Here is a 21588-nt window from a genome sequence, read left to right on the forward strand (position 1 = left end):
AGACCAGGGCCGGCCAGAAATTCTGCACACGTGCGGTGCTCCTGCACATGTGCAACTTCCGGGTCAAAGCGTGCACGCCGCAGCCGTCAGCGTTCATGTAGTGCATGTTTCTACGCACAGATGTTGCTCCTCTGTTACACAAAGTGCGTTATCGACACCTCGTATGTATATCACAACCTGGGCTGTATCTGTAACATCTGTTGCTTCATCGAGCACAACAGAGAAACAACAAAGTATTTAGCCTTATTTATTAGCTGCCTGTGCAGATCGCCGGCCATAGCACTGATACGTCTCGTCACAGTTTCTTTGGATAGACTGATTTCTTGAAACCTGCTAACATTCGTGGGACACACAAGTTCTGCAGCATCAATTAGACACCCTTTCACAAACTCCCCTTCGGAAAAGGGTTTCCAGATTGTGCAATTCTTAATGCGTTTTGAAAACTTGCTCCCAGTGAAGGTTTAGTGTGGTTGTCATTCTAGAAAATTGAAAACAGTACATTGTACAGCGTACAGTAAAATAGACATAAATGTAACACAAGAAACTAAGAGTTCGAGAAGTATCAGTTACTTTGATGTACAGTAAAATCGAGTTGATGTGTCTCATCCCTTTTCTGAAGGACATTTAATTTTCCTTGCCGTTCTTCACTGTTGAGTACACTACACTCGTCTTTGTGATATGTATTGTAATGTCTTTCATTGAAAACTTACGCTGTGAGTTTTCACCAACGGCTACAAAAAAGAATTGCAGTTCCCAGTCATTTTTAAAGGCTGAGAACATAGATCTCCTGTCCTTTGCTTTTTCACAGTACTTGCCATTTCTCATTACTTCTCTGTTAAGGTTACGGTCACCAGGGGTAAACGAGACTGGATATGTTGCGCTCTTGCTTGTACCACAGGGAAGTAGAGCCGCCGTCATTCATTTAGGACACATGTCTAATAACATGTCGCTGTCGCACACATGCGCACACGTGAAGCACTTCCGCATGTCTGCACACTCTGCAGCGTTTGGCCGGCCCTGGCTTAGACCCAGTTTTTTGACCTCCAACCCCTACCAGTACCATTCGCCCCACACGTGCCCTGCCGGTCGCGCATCTACCTGCCTCATTCTGCAAGCACTCTACATGCATACCACAACTCTCGCTCAGAACTAGCAACACTGCAATCCCAGTCCCTGCCTCAACTGCGCGAACCGCCCTCATTCGTGAATCCGACTGTAGGTGTATTGTCTCCTAGGATTACTATCTTTTTTTTCCAGTGTGCTTTATTGACTGACTGTCGTACATGTTGCAGGAACTACCTGAGCTGACATTCCTAGACGTGAGTGACAACCGGTTGACGGAGCTGTCTGCGGACGCGTTCAGCGGGCTGCCCGCGCTGCGCACGCTGCGGCTGCGCGGCAACCGGCTGCACGCGGTCAGCCACGTGCGCGGCCTGGCCGAGCTGCGCGAGCTCGACCTGTCGGCGAACGCGCTGGCGGGGCCACTGGGCCCGCGCACGCTGCCGCGCGGGCTCGCCAAGCTGCACGCGCTCGACCTCTCGCACAACCAGCTCACCAGCGTGCGGCGGGGCGCGCTCGCAGGTACCTACGCGCCGCGATACCTCCGTCACAGAGCTCGCAACTTTTTGCTTCTTTATTTATTTGATAATTTTAACACTGCTTGTATGACATCTACATCTACATTTATACTCCGCAAGCCAACCAACGGCGTGTGGCGGAGGGCACTTTACGTGCCACTGTCATTACCTCCCTTTTCTGTTCCAGTCGCGTATGGTTCGCGGGAAGAACGACTGTCTCAAAGCCTCCGTGCGCGCTCGAATCTCTCTAATTTTACATTCGTGATGTCCTCTGGAGGTATAAGTAGGGGGAAGCAATATATTCGATACCTCATCCAGAAACGCACCCTCTCGAAACCTGGACAGCAAGCTACACTGCGATGCAGAGCGCCTCTCTTGCAGAGTCTGCCACTTGAGTTTGCTAAACATCTCCGTAACACTATCAAGCTTACCAAATAACCCTGTGACGAAACGCGCTGCTCTTCTTTGGATCTTCTCTATCTCCTCCGTCAACCCGATCTGGTACGGATCCCACACTGATGAGCAATACTCAAGTATAGGTCGAACGAGTGGATGGGTGGAACTTTGAAATATGTATCTACGAGGGTCACTCCAAAAGAATTGCACACTATTTTTGTAAAAATACAGTTTTCATTCTGCATGTGTGAAAGTTTTACAGTGTGTAAATACATCCTTCCCACTTGTTTTCAAACTTAGTTCAACCTGTTCCCATGAGTGGCGCCATCACCGCATGTCTGCAAGAGGGCTGCTACACTTGACGTTCGTCAGAAGCAACGTGCTGCCATAGAATTCCAGTGCTGTGAAAACGACACAGTGGCAAACATCCACAAGAGGTTAAAAAAGGTGTGTGGAGATGCTGCTGTCGATCTCAGTACAGTTAGTCGGTGGGCAAGCAGGTTACGCGTTGAAAGCGGGCACGGCAATATTGAGGATTGTCCTCGCAGCGGCAGGCCTCGTACTGCACACACTCCAGGCAATGTGCAGAGAGTTGACGAATTGGTGACTGCTGACAGACGTGTCACAGTGAACGAATTGTCACGCTACACTGGGATAGGGAAAGGAAGTGTTTGCAGAATACTGAAAGTGTTGGCGTTAAAAAAGGTTTGTGTCAGGTGGGTTCCCAGGATGTTAACAGTGGCTCACAAAGAAAGAACAAAAACGGTATGCAGAGAACTTTTGGAACAGTACAAGAATGGTGGAGATGAATTTCTTGGAAGAATTGTGACAGGTGATGAAACATGGCTCCATCGTTTTTCACCAGAGACGAAGAGGCAATCAATGGAGTGGCATCATGCAAATTCACCCAAGCAAAAAAATTCAAAACCACACCTTCTGCTGCAAAAGTTATGGCTATGGTGCTTTTCGATTCCAAAGGATTCATGCTTGTGGACATCATGTCAAGTGGAACCACCACGCATATGTGATGACACTGAAGAAACTTCAAGCTCAACTGGGTCGTGTTCGAACACATCGGCAAAAGCAGGATGTTTTGCTGTTTCATGACAACGCACAGCCACATGTCAGTCAAAAAACCATCGAAGTGATCACAGTACTCGGATGGACAACACTGAAACACCCGCCTTACAGTCCTGACCTGGCTCCATGTGACTATCGTCTCTTTGGGAAACTGAAAGACTCTCTTCGTGGAACAAGGTTTGAAGATGATGACTCCATTGTGCATGCTGCCAAACAGTGGCTCCAACAGGTTGCTCCAAAATATTACCGTGCGAGTATACAGGGGCTAGTTTCAAGATGGCACAAGGTAGTTGAGATGGATGGAAAATATATGGAGAAATGAAAATATTGTTGCTAAGGGATGTATCTACACACTGTAATACTTTCAAACATGTAGAATAAAAGATGATTTTTAAAAAAAATAGTGTGAATTTCTTTTGGCGTGACCCTCGTAATTTGTATCAGCTGCAAATAAATATTTAATGGTGAATGATGCAACCAACCACAAATACTGTCTAAATGTTTTATTGTAGCGCCATAACCGATTTCTGGCTACCATGCCCATCTTCAGATGGCTAATATTTTTAGTTACAGAGATGTCGTGACCAACAGCATGTCGTCTGCTCCCTAACTGCCCACATTTATTTGAGTATTTAGTGTTATTTTATAAGTTGTTTATTAATAAAAATACACTTAAGTGCTTACAATCGCTTATGCATTATGCAAAATAGTTATTTTCAATTACATCAGTTCCAATAGATGGTGATTTGTTTTGTTTTGGTTCATGCAGTTCTTGGTTGATGTATATACTATTAAACAGAAAATATACATTCACACCTGCAGCTCACCGTAATACAGTTTAAATGAAAAGCTGGAGCTTGCATTTTCTAGATAATTTCCTTGGCTCTTCACAGAAATCAAACACAAATTGGATCCCCAACAGTCATGCCACTGCAATTTAAGCTGTTAGCATATAAAAGTATAAATATAGTCCGCCTCCATAGCATAGCAGTAGCGTTACTGTCTACCACACAAGGGGCCCGGGTTCGATTCCCAGCAGGGGATTGGGTGTTGTGTGTCCTTTATCATCATTTTCATCATCATTGACTCGCAAGTCGCTGATGTGGCGTCAACTAAAGAGGACTTGCAATACAGCAGCGGAACTCCCCCACATGGGGCCTCCCAGCCAACAATGCCATATGATCATTTCATTTGTATAAATATAAATTAACATGATGAACCAAAGCCAACAGTACAGCCATAGTGGTAACACCAGTACCTGTCAGATCACCAAAGTTAAGCACTGTCATGCTGGGCTAGCACTTCGATGCGTGACCACCCAGCCTGCCAAGCGCTGTTGGTAAGCAGGGTACACTCAGCCCTTGTGAGGCAAACTGAGGAGCTACTTCATTGAGAAGTGGTGGCTCCAGTCTCGTAAACTGACATATGGCTGGGAGAGCAGTATGCTGACCACATGTCCTTCCATATATGCATCCAGTGATGCCTGCAGGCTGAGGATGACACAGTGGCCCGGTGGTACCATTGGGCCTTAGTGGCCTGTTTGGTCAGAGTTTAGTTTAGTATGATGAACTAAGGTGTTCTCATCCCACCCTCCAACTTTTTAATTTTGTATTTCCTAAAGCTAACTTATAAACTGTAATTATATTCAAATATCTGTACATATATTCCCTGCTGGGTCGGAGATTTTGTCTGCTCAGGGAATGGGTGTTGTATTGTCCTAATCATCATCATTTCATCCCCATCGACGCAGAAGTCGCCAAAGTGGCGTCAAATCGAAAGACTTGCACCTGGCGAACGGTCTACCCGACAGGAGACCCTAGTCACATGACATTCATTCATAGTATGCAGTCAGTTGTCTTCGAAGTATTTCATCAAAAATTTCCCCTCACAGTAATAAAATAATTGTCCTAATGTCTTTTATCAATAAGTTTACTCTTAGAGCACAAATATTGTTCTGTTATTAACATGCTGCATTCTTGACATCCCACACACAACCTTTGCTTTGTTTATATATTTCGTCAATATGAAATGAGTGATATGCTTGTATCTTTGCTTACTGGTAATATATCCACTGTAAATAAAAAAATCAAGTGTGTAGCACATGTGTGATGCTCAACATTGGCATTAAAAGTATTATGAAGTGTGACACAGTAATTTATATACAATATATGTACTGTGTGGAATCAACAACATATATATCAATTAACCATCTGAAGATAGGCATCGCAACCTGAAACTGGTTACAGCACTAAAATAAAACATTTAAAAAGTTCTTGAGGCTGGTAGCGTCATTCACCGACTATCATTAACAGCCATGGAGTTCACAAGATCTAACACAGATAAAATAACAAAGAAATATTTGCCACTATTTAAGTTACAACCCTCATACAAGCAAACAAATGCATACAACCTCCATGATGGTGTCTTACATGTATGCATTTTGTATCAGTTGTAAATAAATATTTGCCACTATTAAAGTTTTACTGTCCTCCGAAGTATCAGCAGCTTTGTATATAACCCACTGCAGCGATTTGGAACTTGTAGGATACCATTAGCAGTGCCAGTTATATTGATACATGGTGCAATCTATTGCCTGACGAATCTATATAACAATTCTAAGTTGAATGCCATGAAATGCTTGCTTCGTGTTATCAATAAGTTGAAGACACAGAGGCTTAATTCAGGATATTATGGGAGATGGTACAGCACTTCCTAGATTTATCGACCCAACAAGTTAGTCACATCTTCCTTTGTATGAGCCAACCATTTTTTCCCAAAAGAACATGTGTTTGATTCTTTCTTAATCCTGGTCCCATGTAGTGTTTCAACAATGAACAGTAATACAGTACACTGATGGTTTGCTATTTAAGAATGGTATGTGTTAGAATAATGTCATCACAGTCATCCATGGGAATCACCACAAATTTCACATTGCTGGGGTTCTGAGGAACTTCCGATCATCATGGTTGCCCTTAATACGACATTGGTGCATCAGGTGTGCCTCATAAAATTTTGCACATATATTGTTCAATGTAATGAAAGCTTTGATCATAGCAACCCAAGTGAATAAGAGCTCTGAGCTATTGTAGTCATTTCTGCATTTCCATCAAATAAACCAGAATGCATCATGATACCATTTTTCTCTATCGCAGAATGTGAAGCACTGTCACATGCAACTAATCCTGTCTCTCAGGCCATATCACAAATCTTTTGGTGTCAATCACTGTATCATAAAATGGTAAGAGCAGACACTTCTTCTTCATTAACACAAGGACGACCTGGCCAACGAATCCCTGCTGCATTTTGGCATCCTTCATTGAAAGCTTTTATCCAACTTGACACTGTTCTGAAAGACAATGCAGATTCTGTGAATGTCTCTAGAGGACCTTGATGACACTGTCATACTGCAAGTCCTCTAGCACATAGAATTTTTATATCACTTGATTGTTCTTGTTTCGAAAACGTCATGACAGCACCACATTATGCCATCTGCTTCTTGAGGGTCTGTTCTTCTCATAACTGCACTTGTTCATGAGGTGGGAAGGTAGCGACTATTTGTGCTGAGGTAAGATAGGAGTTATCTAAGTCATGTGTGGTGCACCTCTGTGGCAGTATCACCACTATTAAAGTTCCAGCTTCATAATAACTCGCCTTAAGTGCAATATGTAAAGTTAGTCTTAAGCACGAATATTCCCTTGTGCCAGAAGGTCACCCACCCTTTCTTATGAGTTTTTGCTACAGAAGAGTTGTTATTCTGGCAGTAACTGCAACTTACAAACGGACCCCAGTCATCAGCATGTCCAAATATCTGTGGTGTGGGTTTGGCCATATCAGCTACATAAAATCTGAATAACAGGGGAGCCAGAACAGATGGCTGTGGGAGACCATTGTTCTGCATCATTTGAGTGCACAATCTATTATCAATGGTCACTTGGAAGCATCTACTAGAAATCATGGCACTGACCAGGTTGGTTGTAGTATTGCAGAGAAGCACTATTACTAGTTTTAATATTAAGCCCCATCTTCAAACAGCATAATTTGCTGCTGTAATGTTGGTAGACACGGTTGATGTTGTCCATTGTTTTTGGTAGTCTGTTCCTATGAATGTTGTTAGTCAGAGAACTTGATCTGAGCAGCTTTGATGAGGGCAAAATCCTAGCTACTCAAATGGGATGTTATAGATTAATCACCCAGAAGTTTGTAATTGATACTGAGCAGTGAAATTTATCTACATTTTTGTGGGGAATCGTTTGTTTTTCCTCGTTTAAAGAAGAAACTTGCTAACAGAATAAAACTGATTGCTAGACTGAAGCTTCAACCTGTACTTTTTGCCAACATCTCACTCCATTGCATTCATATGCAGAAAGACAGTCAGCACCGAGCGAGGTGGCGCAGTGGTTAGACACTGGACTCGCATTCGGGAGGACGACGGTTCAATCCCGCGTCCGGCCATCCTGATTTAGGTTTTCCGTGATTTCCCTAAATCGGTCCAGGCAAATGCCGGGATGGTTCCTTTCAAAGGGCACGGCCGACTTCCTTCCCCATCCTTCCCTAATCCGATGAGACCGATGACCTTGCTGTCTGGTCTCCTTCCCCAAACCAACCAACCAACCAACCAAAGACAGTCAGCTGACAGTTCATGCACAATCTCAGTGTTGTCATGACATGATAGTTTATGCCCTGGGCTATCAGTTGATGAGGTGCTGGGTGCACCACAGCTGCTGCAGATACTGGAAACTCACTTTGACGCACTGGAGGATGTGGTGCTGGAGGTGCACTTGCCGTAGTGTCTGGTACTGATGCAGAGCCGCATTGCGCCCATGTCACTGGTCATTTACACCTAGTGCTTTGTCTCGGCAGGGCTGGAGTCGCTGCGAACGCTGTCGCTGGAGCACAACCACATCGACGTTCTGGAGGACGAGGCGCTGGGCGCGCCGCAGCTGCAGCAGCTGGTGCTGGCGCACAACCGCATCGTGGCCGTGTCGGGCGCGTCACTTGCGCGGCTGGGCGCGCTCACGCACCTCGACCTGGCGCACAACTTCCTGCGCGCACTCGCCGCAGACCTGGTCGCGCCACTCTCCGCGCTCCGAGAGCTACGGCTCGACGACAACGACATCTCGATGGTGGCTGGCGCCGCTCTCGAGCGCGCCGCACCTCTCCTCAACCGCCTCACACTCACCGGTATGTTAAAATGTATCACGTCTACAAAGCTAATAGTCAGCTTGACTGAGGAAAAAGATATAGGTTTCCAGGTGATTTTCCGTGGAGAAATGCTGGCTAACTGAAACACTTATTCTGAAATGCACTTACACTGTTTAGCCAGAACATTATGATCATCTTTCCAATAGCCTTTGGCACAGACAACAGTGGCGACACATCGTGGCTTAGAAGCAATGAGGCCTTGATAGGGCGCTGGAGGGAGTTGGGACCACCTCTGCACACACAAGTCACCTAATTCCCATACATTCAATCCCATCCTAGATGCATTTGATCGGGTTCAAATCTGATCAATTGGAATTCACCACTGTGTTCCTCAAACCACCCCATCACACTCCTGGCCTTGTGACATGGCACATTATCTTGTTGAAAAATGCCATGGCCATCAGGAAATGTGATCGTCATGAAGAGTATATGTGGTCTCCAACTAGTGTATGGCGCTCCTTAGCTGTCACACTGCCTTCCACAAGCTCCATGGGACCCATGGATGCTCAAGTGAATATTCCCAAGAGCATAATGGTGCCGCTGCCAATTGGTCTCCATCCTCCAGTGCAGGCATCAAGGAGCTGTTCCACTGGAACACGACAGATTCGCACCCTCCCATCAGCACGATGAAGAATGTGTAGGGATTCATTAGGTCATGCAATGCTCTGCCACCACGCCAATGTCCAACACTGATGGTCACATGCCCATTTCAGTTGTTGTTGCTGATGTCATGGTTTTAACATTGCCACATGCATATGTTGTCGGTTGCGAAGGCCCATTGCTAGGTGTGTTCAGTGCACTGTGTGCACTCTGCCCAGCATTATTGTCTCAGGTTGGTTCCATCACTGTTCAGCACATTACCTGTTTCACCAGTCTGTGGAGCCTATGACATCCAACATCTGAAATGTTTTGTGGCCACTGAACTCCACAACATCTGGACGTGGTTTCACCTTGGTTTCATCTTGGTTTCATCACATGTTGAAGACACACACTGCAGCAATCCTCAAACACCCAACAAGTCATGCAGTTTGTGAAATGCCTGTGCTGAGCCTCCAGGCCATCAAAATCTGTCCTTGGTCAAACTCAGATAGATTATGCACCTTCCTCATTCTATGCACGGACAGCATGCTCACTGTTACTACATGATCCATGTGTCTGTCTGACTAGCAGTCATTCCTCACCAGGTCGTGCTGCCATCACCTGAAGGGGTTTATATTGGTAGTAGGTTGGTGCTCATAATGTTCTGGCTTGTCCGTGTATTTTGCATCTCAGTCGATCTGCTGCTGCCACTGCCAATGCCTATGAACACTGCTAGCCCCTAAAATTGCAAGAATAGTAAATAACGAAAATTTATTTACTGGACATACACTGTGTGGTAGGAAGAATACATGATTTAATTTGCAGGTACACAGGGTGCAATATTTGACACACAGAGCTGATGGATGGCTGAATATCGAGTTTAACTGTACTCAGATGACATATAAAAGTATGGAAAGTCATTCCATGGTGCTTTTTCTCTTTGTCAGCATCCATTGACCCAAGTGGTTAGTGACTGGCGGTATGCACTCTCTCTCAGCAAACCATGGTTTGATGTTTTCAGTGGTGAGAGATTTGGAGAACCTGCTGGCCAGGGCAACAGTCAAACCATCTTCTTATTGAGATCAACCTAGATAGCAAGGGCAACATGTGGTTTGTGTTATCTTGTTGAAAGATAACATCACAGAGAACTCAAAGATAGAGCACAACCTCAGGCCTTAACACATCAGAAATGTCACATTTGTTGTCCAAATTTCTGGCTATGTGAACATTATGTGATTGTGCCATGCACCAAGTGGTAGTCCAGATCATCACACTAGGTGCTAGAGCCGTGGACCTGTGTGACAATGACGAGTGCAATCTTGAAACTTTTATTTCCTCAAGAGCCTACACACACATGTCCATAGTGATGCAGTGCACAGAACTGAGATCTGAAAAGACGATGTTTTGTCATTTCTGTGTCCAGTGTTGTCATTAAGTACACCACTGTCGTTGGATCTCTCCCTTCTCCAACTTCAAGGGAAGCTGTGAGAGTGGTCACCATACTGACAGTCCATGGTCCCTTATGTTGTTGTTGTTGTTGTTGTGGTCTTCAGTCCTGAGACTGGTTTGATGCAGCTCTCCATGCTACTCTATCCTGTGCAAGCTTTTTCATCTCCCAGTACCTACTGCAGTCTACATCCTTCTGAATCTGCTTAGTGTATTCATCTCTTGGTCTCCCTCTACGATTTTTACCCTCCACGCTGCCCTCCAATACTAAATTGGTGATCCCTTGATGCCTCAGAATATGTCCTACCAACCGATCCCTTCTTCTGGTCAAGTTGTGCCACAAACTTCTCTTCTCCCCAATCCCTTAGTTATCATATAATTTTCCATGTGGATGTTTGTACTGCCCATTTCCTGACTCAAGTTACATGGCTACAAAATTCTGTACAACCAAGCAAACTACATGTTTGCCTCTAAGGTGTTAGTCACAAGAGGCCATTGAAATCTTGCATGGCCATCCTGAACCCACCACTGCGACATTCAAAAGACATTTGTGGGTACCAACCTAACATGAGCACGAATATTGTAGAGCGATAAACCGTAGTCCTGATAGGCCATTATCCTATCGTTGGCGAATTATGACATGTGCTTGTAGAAATTTCTCCACCTTGCACGAAACATAACACATTTACGTTATAAACAGTCAAATCCAAATGCGATTTTTATATGATAAACCCATTGTGTGATCTTCTGTCTTCACATAGAAAATATGTATGATGTTACTACCACCTAATTCGTGGGTTTGTGCTGAAATGCTAATCATTTGCATGTGCACGCATGTAGAACAGTATATGGTAGTTCGACAATTGTTGCATGCTACCTTCACGGTACTGTAGTTTTAATGACCAGCAATGTAAAAAATAAAAGAAGCCAGAAGACCATAAATGGCAATCAGTGAAACACACAAGGCTGACAGGGTAGTCACCCCTTACAGGCATTCTCGTTCAGTCATTCATTCATTGTGTTTTGTAGATTCGTTGAGAAGGAGAAAACCTGCAATTTGCAATATAAAAAACACAACTTAATCTGCGTACTGTATTAGCAATATACTATCAATATACCTGTTAACAATGGTCATACTTATGTTGGTTAAATTTAATGTAGTAAATTAGAAAGAAAGCTGCTGTTCTGTAGAAATCTCCTGTCTTCTCACCTATACTAAGTAGCTGCTGATATGCCTGCTATTGGTGGCTTAATGTTTACTCGATTACCAAGCGCTTTAGAAGAAAATATTTTCTAACATCTGTGAACAGTGAGTTCTATTTGCGATAAATTCGTACTTGTCTTGCAGCATTATGACAATACTGCTACTAGCCAGGTAGCTGACTCAACTTTTCGATTCCTCAGTATAGAAGTTCAGCTAACTTGTAGAACGAATGTCTAATTATATGCTTGTAATTTCCTTTGGGGTTGGTAGGTACTGTTAATTTTCTGCTTCCTGTTAGATGGAAGCATCTTGAATATCTTCCCATCAGAGTACATAACTCAATTCTGGATAAGATGAATATCCAGGGTTAGTTTTTTTTTTTTTTTTTTTGGGAGGGGGAGGAGAGTGGGGAGTGGGCGACGCAGTTTGTTATAGTTTCTCTTCCTCTCCTCACCCCCCAAAAGGAATCAGACTTACCACCAACGCTCCTTTTAACTTTGGATAAATGTCTACAGCTATAAAAATAATAACAATAAAGTATATAATATTTTTAATGGAGGAAAGTCCCCAAAACCAGACCCCCGTGTTGCTTCTTTATTTTAAAATAGCAAAAAAAATATGTTCTGACATCTTGTAACATTTATTTTATAATGTTATTCCCGATTTATATTCTACTGTTGCAAAATATAATTATAAGTTATTGTAAAAAACATTTTCAAGAACCTGACACATAGCGAGTTTGAAAGATAGTTGCCAAAATCGGACTCCTTGTAAAATTAATTTAAATAATACTAAACAGAATCATAAAATGGTATTAAACCAGAGAAGACACAATCTAGTTTCGAGGTACAATGTAACATCTTCCAGAAGGTTCGAGTACTCGTCTGTAATTTTCTTTTTCCTGAACTGTAGAGCCCTGTTGTCTGCGTCTTGTTTTTGAACCTTTTGCACTTCATTTCGGACATTTTCCGACAAAATAGGAGTGTGTACTAATACAGGCAGACTTTAAACACGGAAAAGTATGGCGTCCAGTTCCAAACATCTAAATGAAACGATTTAATAACAAACATTAACCTTACTATTTGAGTATACATATATATATATATATATATATATATATATATATATATATATATATATATATATATATATATATATATATATATATTCAAAGCCTTGCCCATCAATGTATAGGAGAAATAATTAAATATGAACAAGAGTGTAAAAACCTTTTCCTCTGTCAAAACATGCAGTAGTGAATTAATAAACAACGAATGAAGCAGGTGATTTGTGCGCTCCCCTATAGAGTGTTAGAGGTGTAAATCACTTTTATACTTGACTCCACAAGCGTTCAGGAGAATGCAGAGCCAGGAGAGCTCGGGGTTCACTTCAGAGGGGGAGGGGCTGTAGATGGTGTAGCATTTCCCTCCATTGTAATAATTTGTTTGTATCAGTGCTTGTAACATTGTTTTAGCCTAACTTCCAAGAAATTCCAGTTCATAGAATCACAGCAACTGAAAAGCATTCGTCCAAAAATTCTGGAGTATCATGCAATTGATTTAAGAACTATAATAGGTGCAAACTCTCACAACTTCAACAAAATCAAAACCTACACAACATAAAATCAAAGTTTGCATTCACTATTAACAGTATTTCACTTATAAGTGAACATACGAGGGTTGGAACTTTAATAGTGGCAACTATTTATTTACAGCTCGTACACAATAGATACGTGTTTCGAAGTTTTACTGACCTTCAAAGTAGCCACCAGCATTGTGTATAACCCGTTGCTAGCGATGTGGAAGTTGTAAGATACTCTTAGCAGTGACAGTTGTGTTGACAGCTCGAGCGGCGCGGTCTATTGCCCGACGAATTTGTAACAGTTCTGAAGCGAATTCCGTGAAGTATTTCCTTCAGTTTAGAAATCGAGTTGAACTGACGAGGGCTTAAGTCAGGGGAGTGCAGCCCTATCAATCAAGCAAATCAGTAACAGCTTGCACTGTACGTGCTTGAGCACTCGCCTGAAAAATGATGGTCAGGTCCTGCAGAAAGTGTCATCACTTCTGTCTCTATGTTGTTCATTTTTGGAACACAACCCACGACCAGCTTATAGACAGAAGTGATGACACATTTTGCAGGACCTGACCATCATTTTGCAGGACAATGCTCAAGCACGTACAGTGCAAGCTGTTAATGATTTGTTTGACTGATAGGGCTGCTAAGTGCTATACCACCTACTGCAATCCCCTGATTTAAGCCCTCGTGAGTTCAACTCGATTTCTAAACTGAAGGACACAGTCCACGGCATTTGCTTCAGAACTGCTACAAATTCGTCGGGCAATAGACCACTCCGCTCGAACTGTCAACACAACTCGCACTGCTAAGAGTATCCTACAACTTCCACATCGCTGGCAACTGGTTATACACGATGCTGGTGGCTACTCTGAAGGCCAGTAAAACTTTGAAACACGTATCTATTGTGTACGAGCTGTAAATAAATGGTTGTCACTATTAAAGTTCCAACCCTCGTACACTGCGCAACAGAATTGAAGGATCAGTTTTTCGAAACTTCATAATTACCTCCCATTGTGACGCGTAAGTCTGAAATTTCGTTCAAAGGTGCCTACACCCTTCCTCTGTAATAGTGCAAAAGCATGGCGGCCTGCGACGCTGCCCTCTCGACGACGCTGTAAACAGCAAGGTGTCGGCACATACGAAAAAAAGACCAGAGCTCATTCGATTGTAAAGTGGGTTAATGATACCACAATGGCACCAAATTTCACTGCACACGATGGGAAGGTCGTCACAGCCACTCTTACCCACATGTCACTCCCTTCTTTTGACGCCTCTGCCGTGGAGGCCAAAACCGTGGCGCCCAGGATTGGAATCACACGGAATTCTTCCGAGTGGCCAAGGAAAAGATTTCAGACACACCGCTGCTCAGAAAACGACACGAAAGGGTCCCAGAGGGTGACATAAAAGGTGTCAATAAAACCTCCCGTTCCCTTGGGGTGTTGTTTCCCACACATTTCAATGTCGAAAACGACAGTTCACAGTACGATGCACAACAGGATGACATTCTTGAGAATCTTTGACTCTGAGCAATTCAACCATTCTCGACAGACATCATGAGGCTGCAGTCCCAATGAACGAGATCTAATCAAATGGTTCAAATGGCTCTGAGCACTATGGGACTTAACATCTATGGTCATCAGTCCCCTAGAACTTAGAACCAGTTAAACCTAACTAACCTAAGGACATCACACAACACCCAGTCATCACGAGGCAGAGAAAATCCCTGACCCCGCCGTGAATCGAACCCGGGAACCCGGGCGTGGGAAGCGAGAACGCTACCGCACGACCACGAGCTGCGGACAGAGATCTAATCCCTTTGGAGCGTAGTGCGACTGCAATTTTTGCTCTGGTATACAGAATGCAACAGCTAGGGATCGTTCAAAACCATTCGACGAAATTTGTACGTGATCAGAAGCAGCAAAGAGTGTCTCTTCTTTTTCAGCCCTCCTGTGGTGTGATCACAGAGGGATGCAACATTGACATGTGCGTGAACAAAACAGGAAAATGTCCATCTAATACCTTCCAGTTCACCAACACCTTCGGTGTCATCCACGCATCTTTGTTGAACACATTAAAAATGTATCTGTCAGGGACTTCGACACCCTTTCAGCTGAGTGGTGCCTCACAGCTGCTTTAGCGCCTGAGGGCAGGCAACTGCATCTAAGGGATGTCGAAGAGGTTGCCTACCCTCAGGCGCTAAAGCAGCCACAAAGCACCACTGACAGGGTGTCGAAGCCTCTGACGGGTACATGTTAAACATGCTCAACAAAGGTGTGTGCGTGGCATCAAGTGTCTTGGCGAACTGAAATGTCTTAGAGGACCCTTTGCCATTTTATTCACACATGTCAATGTTTGCTGCGGTCGCAGGTTCGAATCCTGCCTCGGGCGTGGATATGTGTGATGTCCTTAGGTTGGTTAGGTTTAAGCAGTTCTAAGTCTAGGGGACCAATGACCTCAGATGTTAAGTCCCATAGTTAGTCCCATAGTTCTTAGAGCCATTTTGACCATGTCAATGTTGCATCCCTCCATGTCACACCACAAGAGGCCATGAAACAAGAGCACTGAAAAAGAATAAATAGATTTGCTGCTTCAGATCATTTCAAATCTCGTCGAATTATTTTCAACGGTCCCTATTAGTTCCACCTTGCGCACCAGACCAAAAATTGAGATCGTACTGCAGTCCAAAGGGATGAGTTTACATTGAGTGGGGCTGCTAGGCCACGAAGTCCTTAGAGAAGGGTCGAAGCGCCAGGGAGATGCCAGTTTATCAAATATTGTCAAGAACGCTTGCCTGTTGCTCTTCGCACTGCAAACTGTCATTTTCGACCGTGAAATGTGTGGGAATCAACGTCCAAAGGAAAAAGGTGCCTTCCTTGACACCCTTTAAGCTATTTCCTGAGGCCTAAATGTAATTTCAAGGCTGCGTGTCACGGTTGTAACCTCCATCGCAGAGGCGTCAAAAGAAGGGGTGAAATCTGGGTAACAGGGCGTGTAACGACCTTCCCATGGTGTGACACGTCCACAGTAACGTTGGGCAGAATTGTGGTGACATTTGGTGCAAATGTGACATCATTAACTAATTTAGACGTCGAAAATGCATCATGTAATTCAGTAGAACACGAAGAAGTTGTGACTGAATGCGTTTTTATTCATACCTCCTGTGTACTCTACATTGCTGGTCACTCCCAGTTTATACCCCTGGCCCTGGGCCACATCATGCAGGACCAGAGACACAGTGGAATATTCTGTTGGCGACATACAACAGCGTGACTGCAGCTTGCTGTAGTTTGCAATGTTGAAGACATATTTCTTAAAATTCGTTTTGAATTGGTGGTTGGTTGGATGGAAGTTTGTTCAATATGGCGTATCCCAGGAGGAATGGCCAATATTCAGGGATATGGCAGGAATGATTATTTGAAGTTAAAAACTCTTCATGGACACCTGCCCTTTTCCACATGAACACATTTAATGTACATTATTGCTTATTTTCTGTATTGTTTATTTTCTGTATTATTCAATATGCACCTGTGTTATTCTGATTACGATGCATAGTTCCTTTGTACAGGCATGCATGCAGCCACTGTGGCGATTAAAGCCGTTATGAAATACATTAAATGAATTTGCAGGTGCGAATAAGGACAACAATCAGCTGTAAAATGGAATGACGTCAATGAAAATTTGTGCCTGACCGGGACACATACCCGGATTTCCCACTTATCGCGACCGGCCGCCCCGACATTTGGCTATCCATGCACGACTCACGGCCAGACCCAAACTTCCATATGTCGTCAACCGTGCGTCTACAGCGTCTGACCTGAATGGGAATACACATAATGGATGTACGAGTACAGGTTACAGACGCTAGTGATAAGCGGGAAATCCGGGTTCGTTTCCCAGTCCAGCACAAATTTTCACTGTATTCATTCCGTTCTACAACTGATGGTTGTCGTTATTCGCAGCTGCGAATTTATTTAATGTATTCAGTACGTTGCATTGTTTACAACATACGCAGTAGTGTAGAGGAAGTCCAGTCGAACAGTTTGATACGGATACTTGTGGTCTATAAAGTTGGGAAAGTACTCAAGTTGGCCTACAAGGACTAGATAAACTACAGTGCATGTGCATTGCACTCTCGTTGTTCAAACTATTAGTCCTAGAGTAAAAATGAATATGACCGTCTATGTGGGAAATTTAATGCACTTGAATATTGTACTGCAGCCCGTATTCGCTATAGCCCGCAATTTTCGCGTTATTCCAGAAAAATCTACGGATGTGACGTTAACCTTCCGTTAGTCGCACACGCCTCGCGTGTGTTCTAGCAGTCGTAAGTCTTTAGTCCGTATCAATTATTTGTTGATTTTAAAATGCAGAAGAGTTTACTATTTACATAAAAGTTGTTGTTTCCTACTTTATCCGTGGGTTTAAAAAGGCATAAACGCTTGGAAACTTTTTTAGTGGTAAAAAGTGATTAACACTTTCAGACTCTCTGACTACAATTGTGTATCTTAACTTTTATTGTCTCTTAGTTGCAATAGAAATATTTTTCCCTAGTGGAAACGTCATGTACACATGTGTGAATGTTCAGTCTTTTTATCATGTACAAGTGCTGCCAAAATAACAAGAAGTTAATGTAGCAGTGTACAGGAGCTTGTGACTGCCAGAATACACAGAAGTGATTAGTTAGTTACAGTCCACTGTGTAAATGAATATTATCATTGTTATTTTACATGGTAATTATTGAATGATCAGTTGGTAATTATTGAATGATCAGTTCATGTGTTACAACAGTACATATTACAAAATTAGTTTTTTTGGTCCATAAAAAGAAGCCAAGTGTATAAAGCATATTTTAAAAATTGGTATGTTTTTTGTACAAATCTTGCGTCCAAAATCATTAAAAAAATCAGCTAAGAACATTATAGCAGAAAGAAAAGTTTCCTTCGTCCAGAAAAAATTCAGGTCTGAAAAAATGGTTCAAATGGCTCTAAGCGCTGTGGGACTAGCATCTGAGGTCATCAGGCCCCTAGTCTTAGAACTACTTAAACCTAACAGACTAAGGTCTTCACACATATCCATGCCCACGGCATGGGGGGGGGGGGGGGTTGTTTGGGGAAGGAGACCAGACAGCGAGGTCATCGGTCTCATCGGAGTAGGGAAGTCGGCCGTGCCCTTTCAAAGGAACCATCCCGGCATTTGCCTGGAGCGATTTAGGGAAATCATGGAAAACCTAAATCAGGATGGCAGGACGCGGGATTGAACCGTCGTCCTCCCGAACGCGAGTCCAGTGTGCTAGCCACTGCGCCACCTCGCTCGGTACGCCCATGGCAGGATTCGAACCTGTGACCATAGCAGTAGTGCAGTTCCGAACTGAAGCGCCTAGAACCGCTCGGCCACAGCAGCCAGCCCTCATGTCTGAAAGAGTTAAGCACCTTACATGTGCAGCACCATTTTGGCTCGGTGGCAAATAGGCGTGACTATTGAAGGGTTTAATATGCTCTGTCTCGGAAACCACTCAGAATAGGGTATACGCCCATCTGAAGTTTTTTGCTACAAATGAGTGTTCCTGTCATATCCCAGAATACTACCACGAGAGTACTTAAATCCATTCTGGACCCTTCAGTCACTTACTGTACTCTTCATTGTCGCCATGTGGGATAACCGTGCGGTCTAAGGCGCCTTGCCACGGTCACGGCCGGCCGCTGGTGGCCGAGCGGTTCTGGCGCTACAGTCTGGAACCGCGCGACCACTACGGTCGCAGGTTCGAATCCTGCCTCGGGCATGGATGTGTGTGTTGTCCTTAGGTTAGTTAGGTTTAAGTAGTTCTAAGTTCTAGGGGACTTATGACCTCAGCAGTTGAGTCCCATAGTGCTCAGAGCCATTTGAACCATTTTGAACCACGGTTCACGTGGCTCCCCCTGTCGGAGGTTCGAGTAGTACCTTGGGCACGGGTGTGTATTGTCCTCAGTGTAAGTTATTTTAAGTAGTGTGTAAGCGCAATTGAAAGAAAATTAGCCATCGGCCACCATTTTTAACAAATTAACCTGGTTTCGACACTGGTAGGAGTGTCTTCTTCAGAATTTAAATCAAAGAATGGTCTATATTCTATAACATGGTCACAGAATTATGACTAAAAACTGCATTTTATAAATGACATATAAGTACTGCCGGTCTTTCACGACGATTCCGCATTATGCTCTACCTTACGTTTTTAGTCATAATTCTGTGACCATGTTATAGAATATAGACCATTCTTTGATTTAAATTCTGAGGAAGACACTCCTAGCAGTGTCGAAACCAGGTTAATTTGTTAAAAATAGTGGCCGATGGCTAATTTTCTTTCAATTGCGCTTACAAACTACTTAAACTACCTTACACTGAGGACAACACACACACCCGTGCCCAAGGGAGTACTCGAACCGATCTCTGAACGTGCACCCATTTACAAGATAGTGTGTAAGCCTAGGGACCGATGACCTCAGTAGTTTGGTCCCATAGAACTTACCACAAATTTGCAATTTTTGTACATTGTTGATGCTCCCAGTTATACCGGGCCACTGTGGAGACAGTCGCGGAAAATACCTTGCAGCGTCGCCACTGTGCTCTGTGTATCGCATGCCACACACTCCATCATTTTCCTGCCTTCGTAACTGGTAACTCTGGGATAAGCACCACAGTGGACCATTCTTTCTGATTCTGAATGCCTCTATAAAATGTATATTCTCGGAAAACTACCTATATGGCTTGCTTACGCAGTACTTGAAATTTTGCTTTGTGTCCCCGCAGTGGTAAGTACACCCCCCATAAATTAATTAACACGAAAATCGTCGCTAATCGGTCTACGTGCAGCCCGAAGCGCACACTACAATCAGCCGTGGCAGGATGATACTATTGGCTGGAGCGTCACGAGGTACGGTGATCCTTGCTATTGAGCATTGCACCACCTCCTTCTCTCAATTTCACACGATTTTAAATGTCGACCACAACTCTGGCATATACAGTGTTTCCCAGAAGAATGTTCAGTATTCTGGGATATGACAGGAACACCCATTCTATGAAAGCAGTGCTCTCGTAGTACAGTGGGATGCCGTACTGCCCACAGACAACCCACTGAACTGCGACTGCAGCCTGTCGGAGTTCGCGTCGTGGCTGCGCAACGCGTCCGAATCTCGGCGGCTGTCGGCGGCTGACGTGGCCACCGCCATCTGCGCCACGCCGCCCTCGCTGGAGAACGGCGCGCTAGCCGAGGTGGCGCCCGACGACCTGGTCTGCGGCGAGGAGCTGCCGCCGGCCGACGACGAGGTCGGCGACGAGATCGCCGACGGAGACGGCGACGAGGCGGGCGCGGGGGCGCAGCTGCAGCTGCCCGACAGCGAGGCGACGGCGGCGCTGCGGGCGTTCCGCTACGACGCGGCCGCGGACGCGGTGTGGCTGCAGTGGTCTGTGCGCGGCGCGGGCGCCTACTCGTGCCACTCGCTGGTCGTGTACGAGGAGCGCGGCGCGCGCGAGGTGCTGCTCGAGAACGTGCGCCTCGACTGCAACTCGTCGCAGGTGGGCGACCCGGCGGCGCTGCCGCTGCGGCTGGCGGGGCTGGGCCTGCAGCGCGGCCGCAGCTACCGCTACTGCCTGCTGCTGCTGCGCGGCGGCGGCGCGCGCTCCGACGAGCTGCTGCTCGAGTGGGGCTGCAGCGACGCCATCCCGCTGTCCGCCGACGGCGCGCCGGCGCGGCCGCTGCCGGAGCTCACCGCGCTGCACGCCGACGTCGCCTCCGACGGGGCCCTCACTGCCACCGCCACTCTTCTCGAGGTCAGTTCCAGCTTTAAACATCCCGCTTTCTGCCAAGTCGTAACTTCGCACGAAATCTAAATCTACGAGTGGCGTTTAAAAACCGATGCGACACATTTTTTCCTTGGCCAGTTTCGTTTGAAAAAATCTGTAACTTGTTGTACACTAAAGCGCTAAAGAAACTGGTATAGGCATGGGTATTCAAATACAGAGATATGCAAACAGGCAGAATACGGCACTGTCGTCGGCAACGCCTACGTAAGACAAGTGTCTGGTGCAGTTGTTAGATTGGTTACTGCTGCTACAATGTCAGATTATCGAGATTTAAGTGAGCTGGAACGTGATGTTATAGTCATCACACAAGCCATGGGCCACAGCACCCCTGAGGTAGCAATGAAGTGGGGACTTTCCCCTACGACCGTGTCACGAGACTACTGTGAATATCAGGAATACGGTAAAATATTAAATCCTATGTAAGACAACAAGTGTCTGGCGCAGTTGTTAGATCGGTTACTGCTGCTACAATGTCAGATTATCGAGATTTAAGTGAGTTGGAACGTGGTGTTATAGTCGTCGCACGAGCGATGGGCCACAGAATCACTGAGAGAGCAATGAAGTGGGGACTTTCCCGTACGACCGTGTCACGAGTGTACTGTGAATATCAGGAATCTGGTAAAACATTAAATCTCTGACATCACTGCGGCTGGAAAACGATCCTTCAAGAACAGGACCAACGACGACTGAAGA

The 21588-nt window shown here is 44.8% G+C and overlaps 1 protein-coding gene across 1 annotated transcript in view; it reads left to right on the forward strand.

The window, feature by feature from the left end:
- Nucleotides 1-21588, forward strand: part of LOC124616427 (protein artichoke-like) — a gene marked incomplete at its 5' end in the record, with an annotated part of 58146 nt that overhangs the window by 22132 nt on the left and 14426 nt on the right. Inside the window, 3 exons of the mRNA XM_047144735.1 lie at nucleotides 1293-1581; nucleotides 7914-8234; nucleotides 20159-20862. Coding sequence (XP_047000691.1) covers nucleotides 1293-1581; nucleotides 7914-8234; nucleotides 20159-20862 — 1314 coding nt within the window. The remainder of the gene's footprint in view (nucleotides 1-1292; nucleotides 1582-7913; nucleotides 8235-20158; nucleotides 20863-21588) is intronic.

The sequence above is a fragment of the Schistocerca americana genome, chromosome 5 (assembly GCF_021461395.2).
Source record: "Schistocerca americana isolate TAMUIC-IGC-003095 chromosome 5, iqSchAmer2.1, whole genome shotgun sequence".
NCBI classification, from domain to species: Eukaryota; Metazoa; Arthropoda; class Insecta; order Orthoptera; family Acrididae; genus Schistocerca; species Schistocerca americana.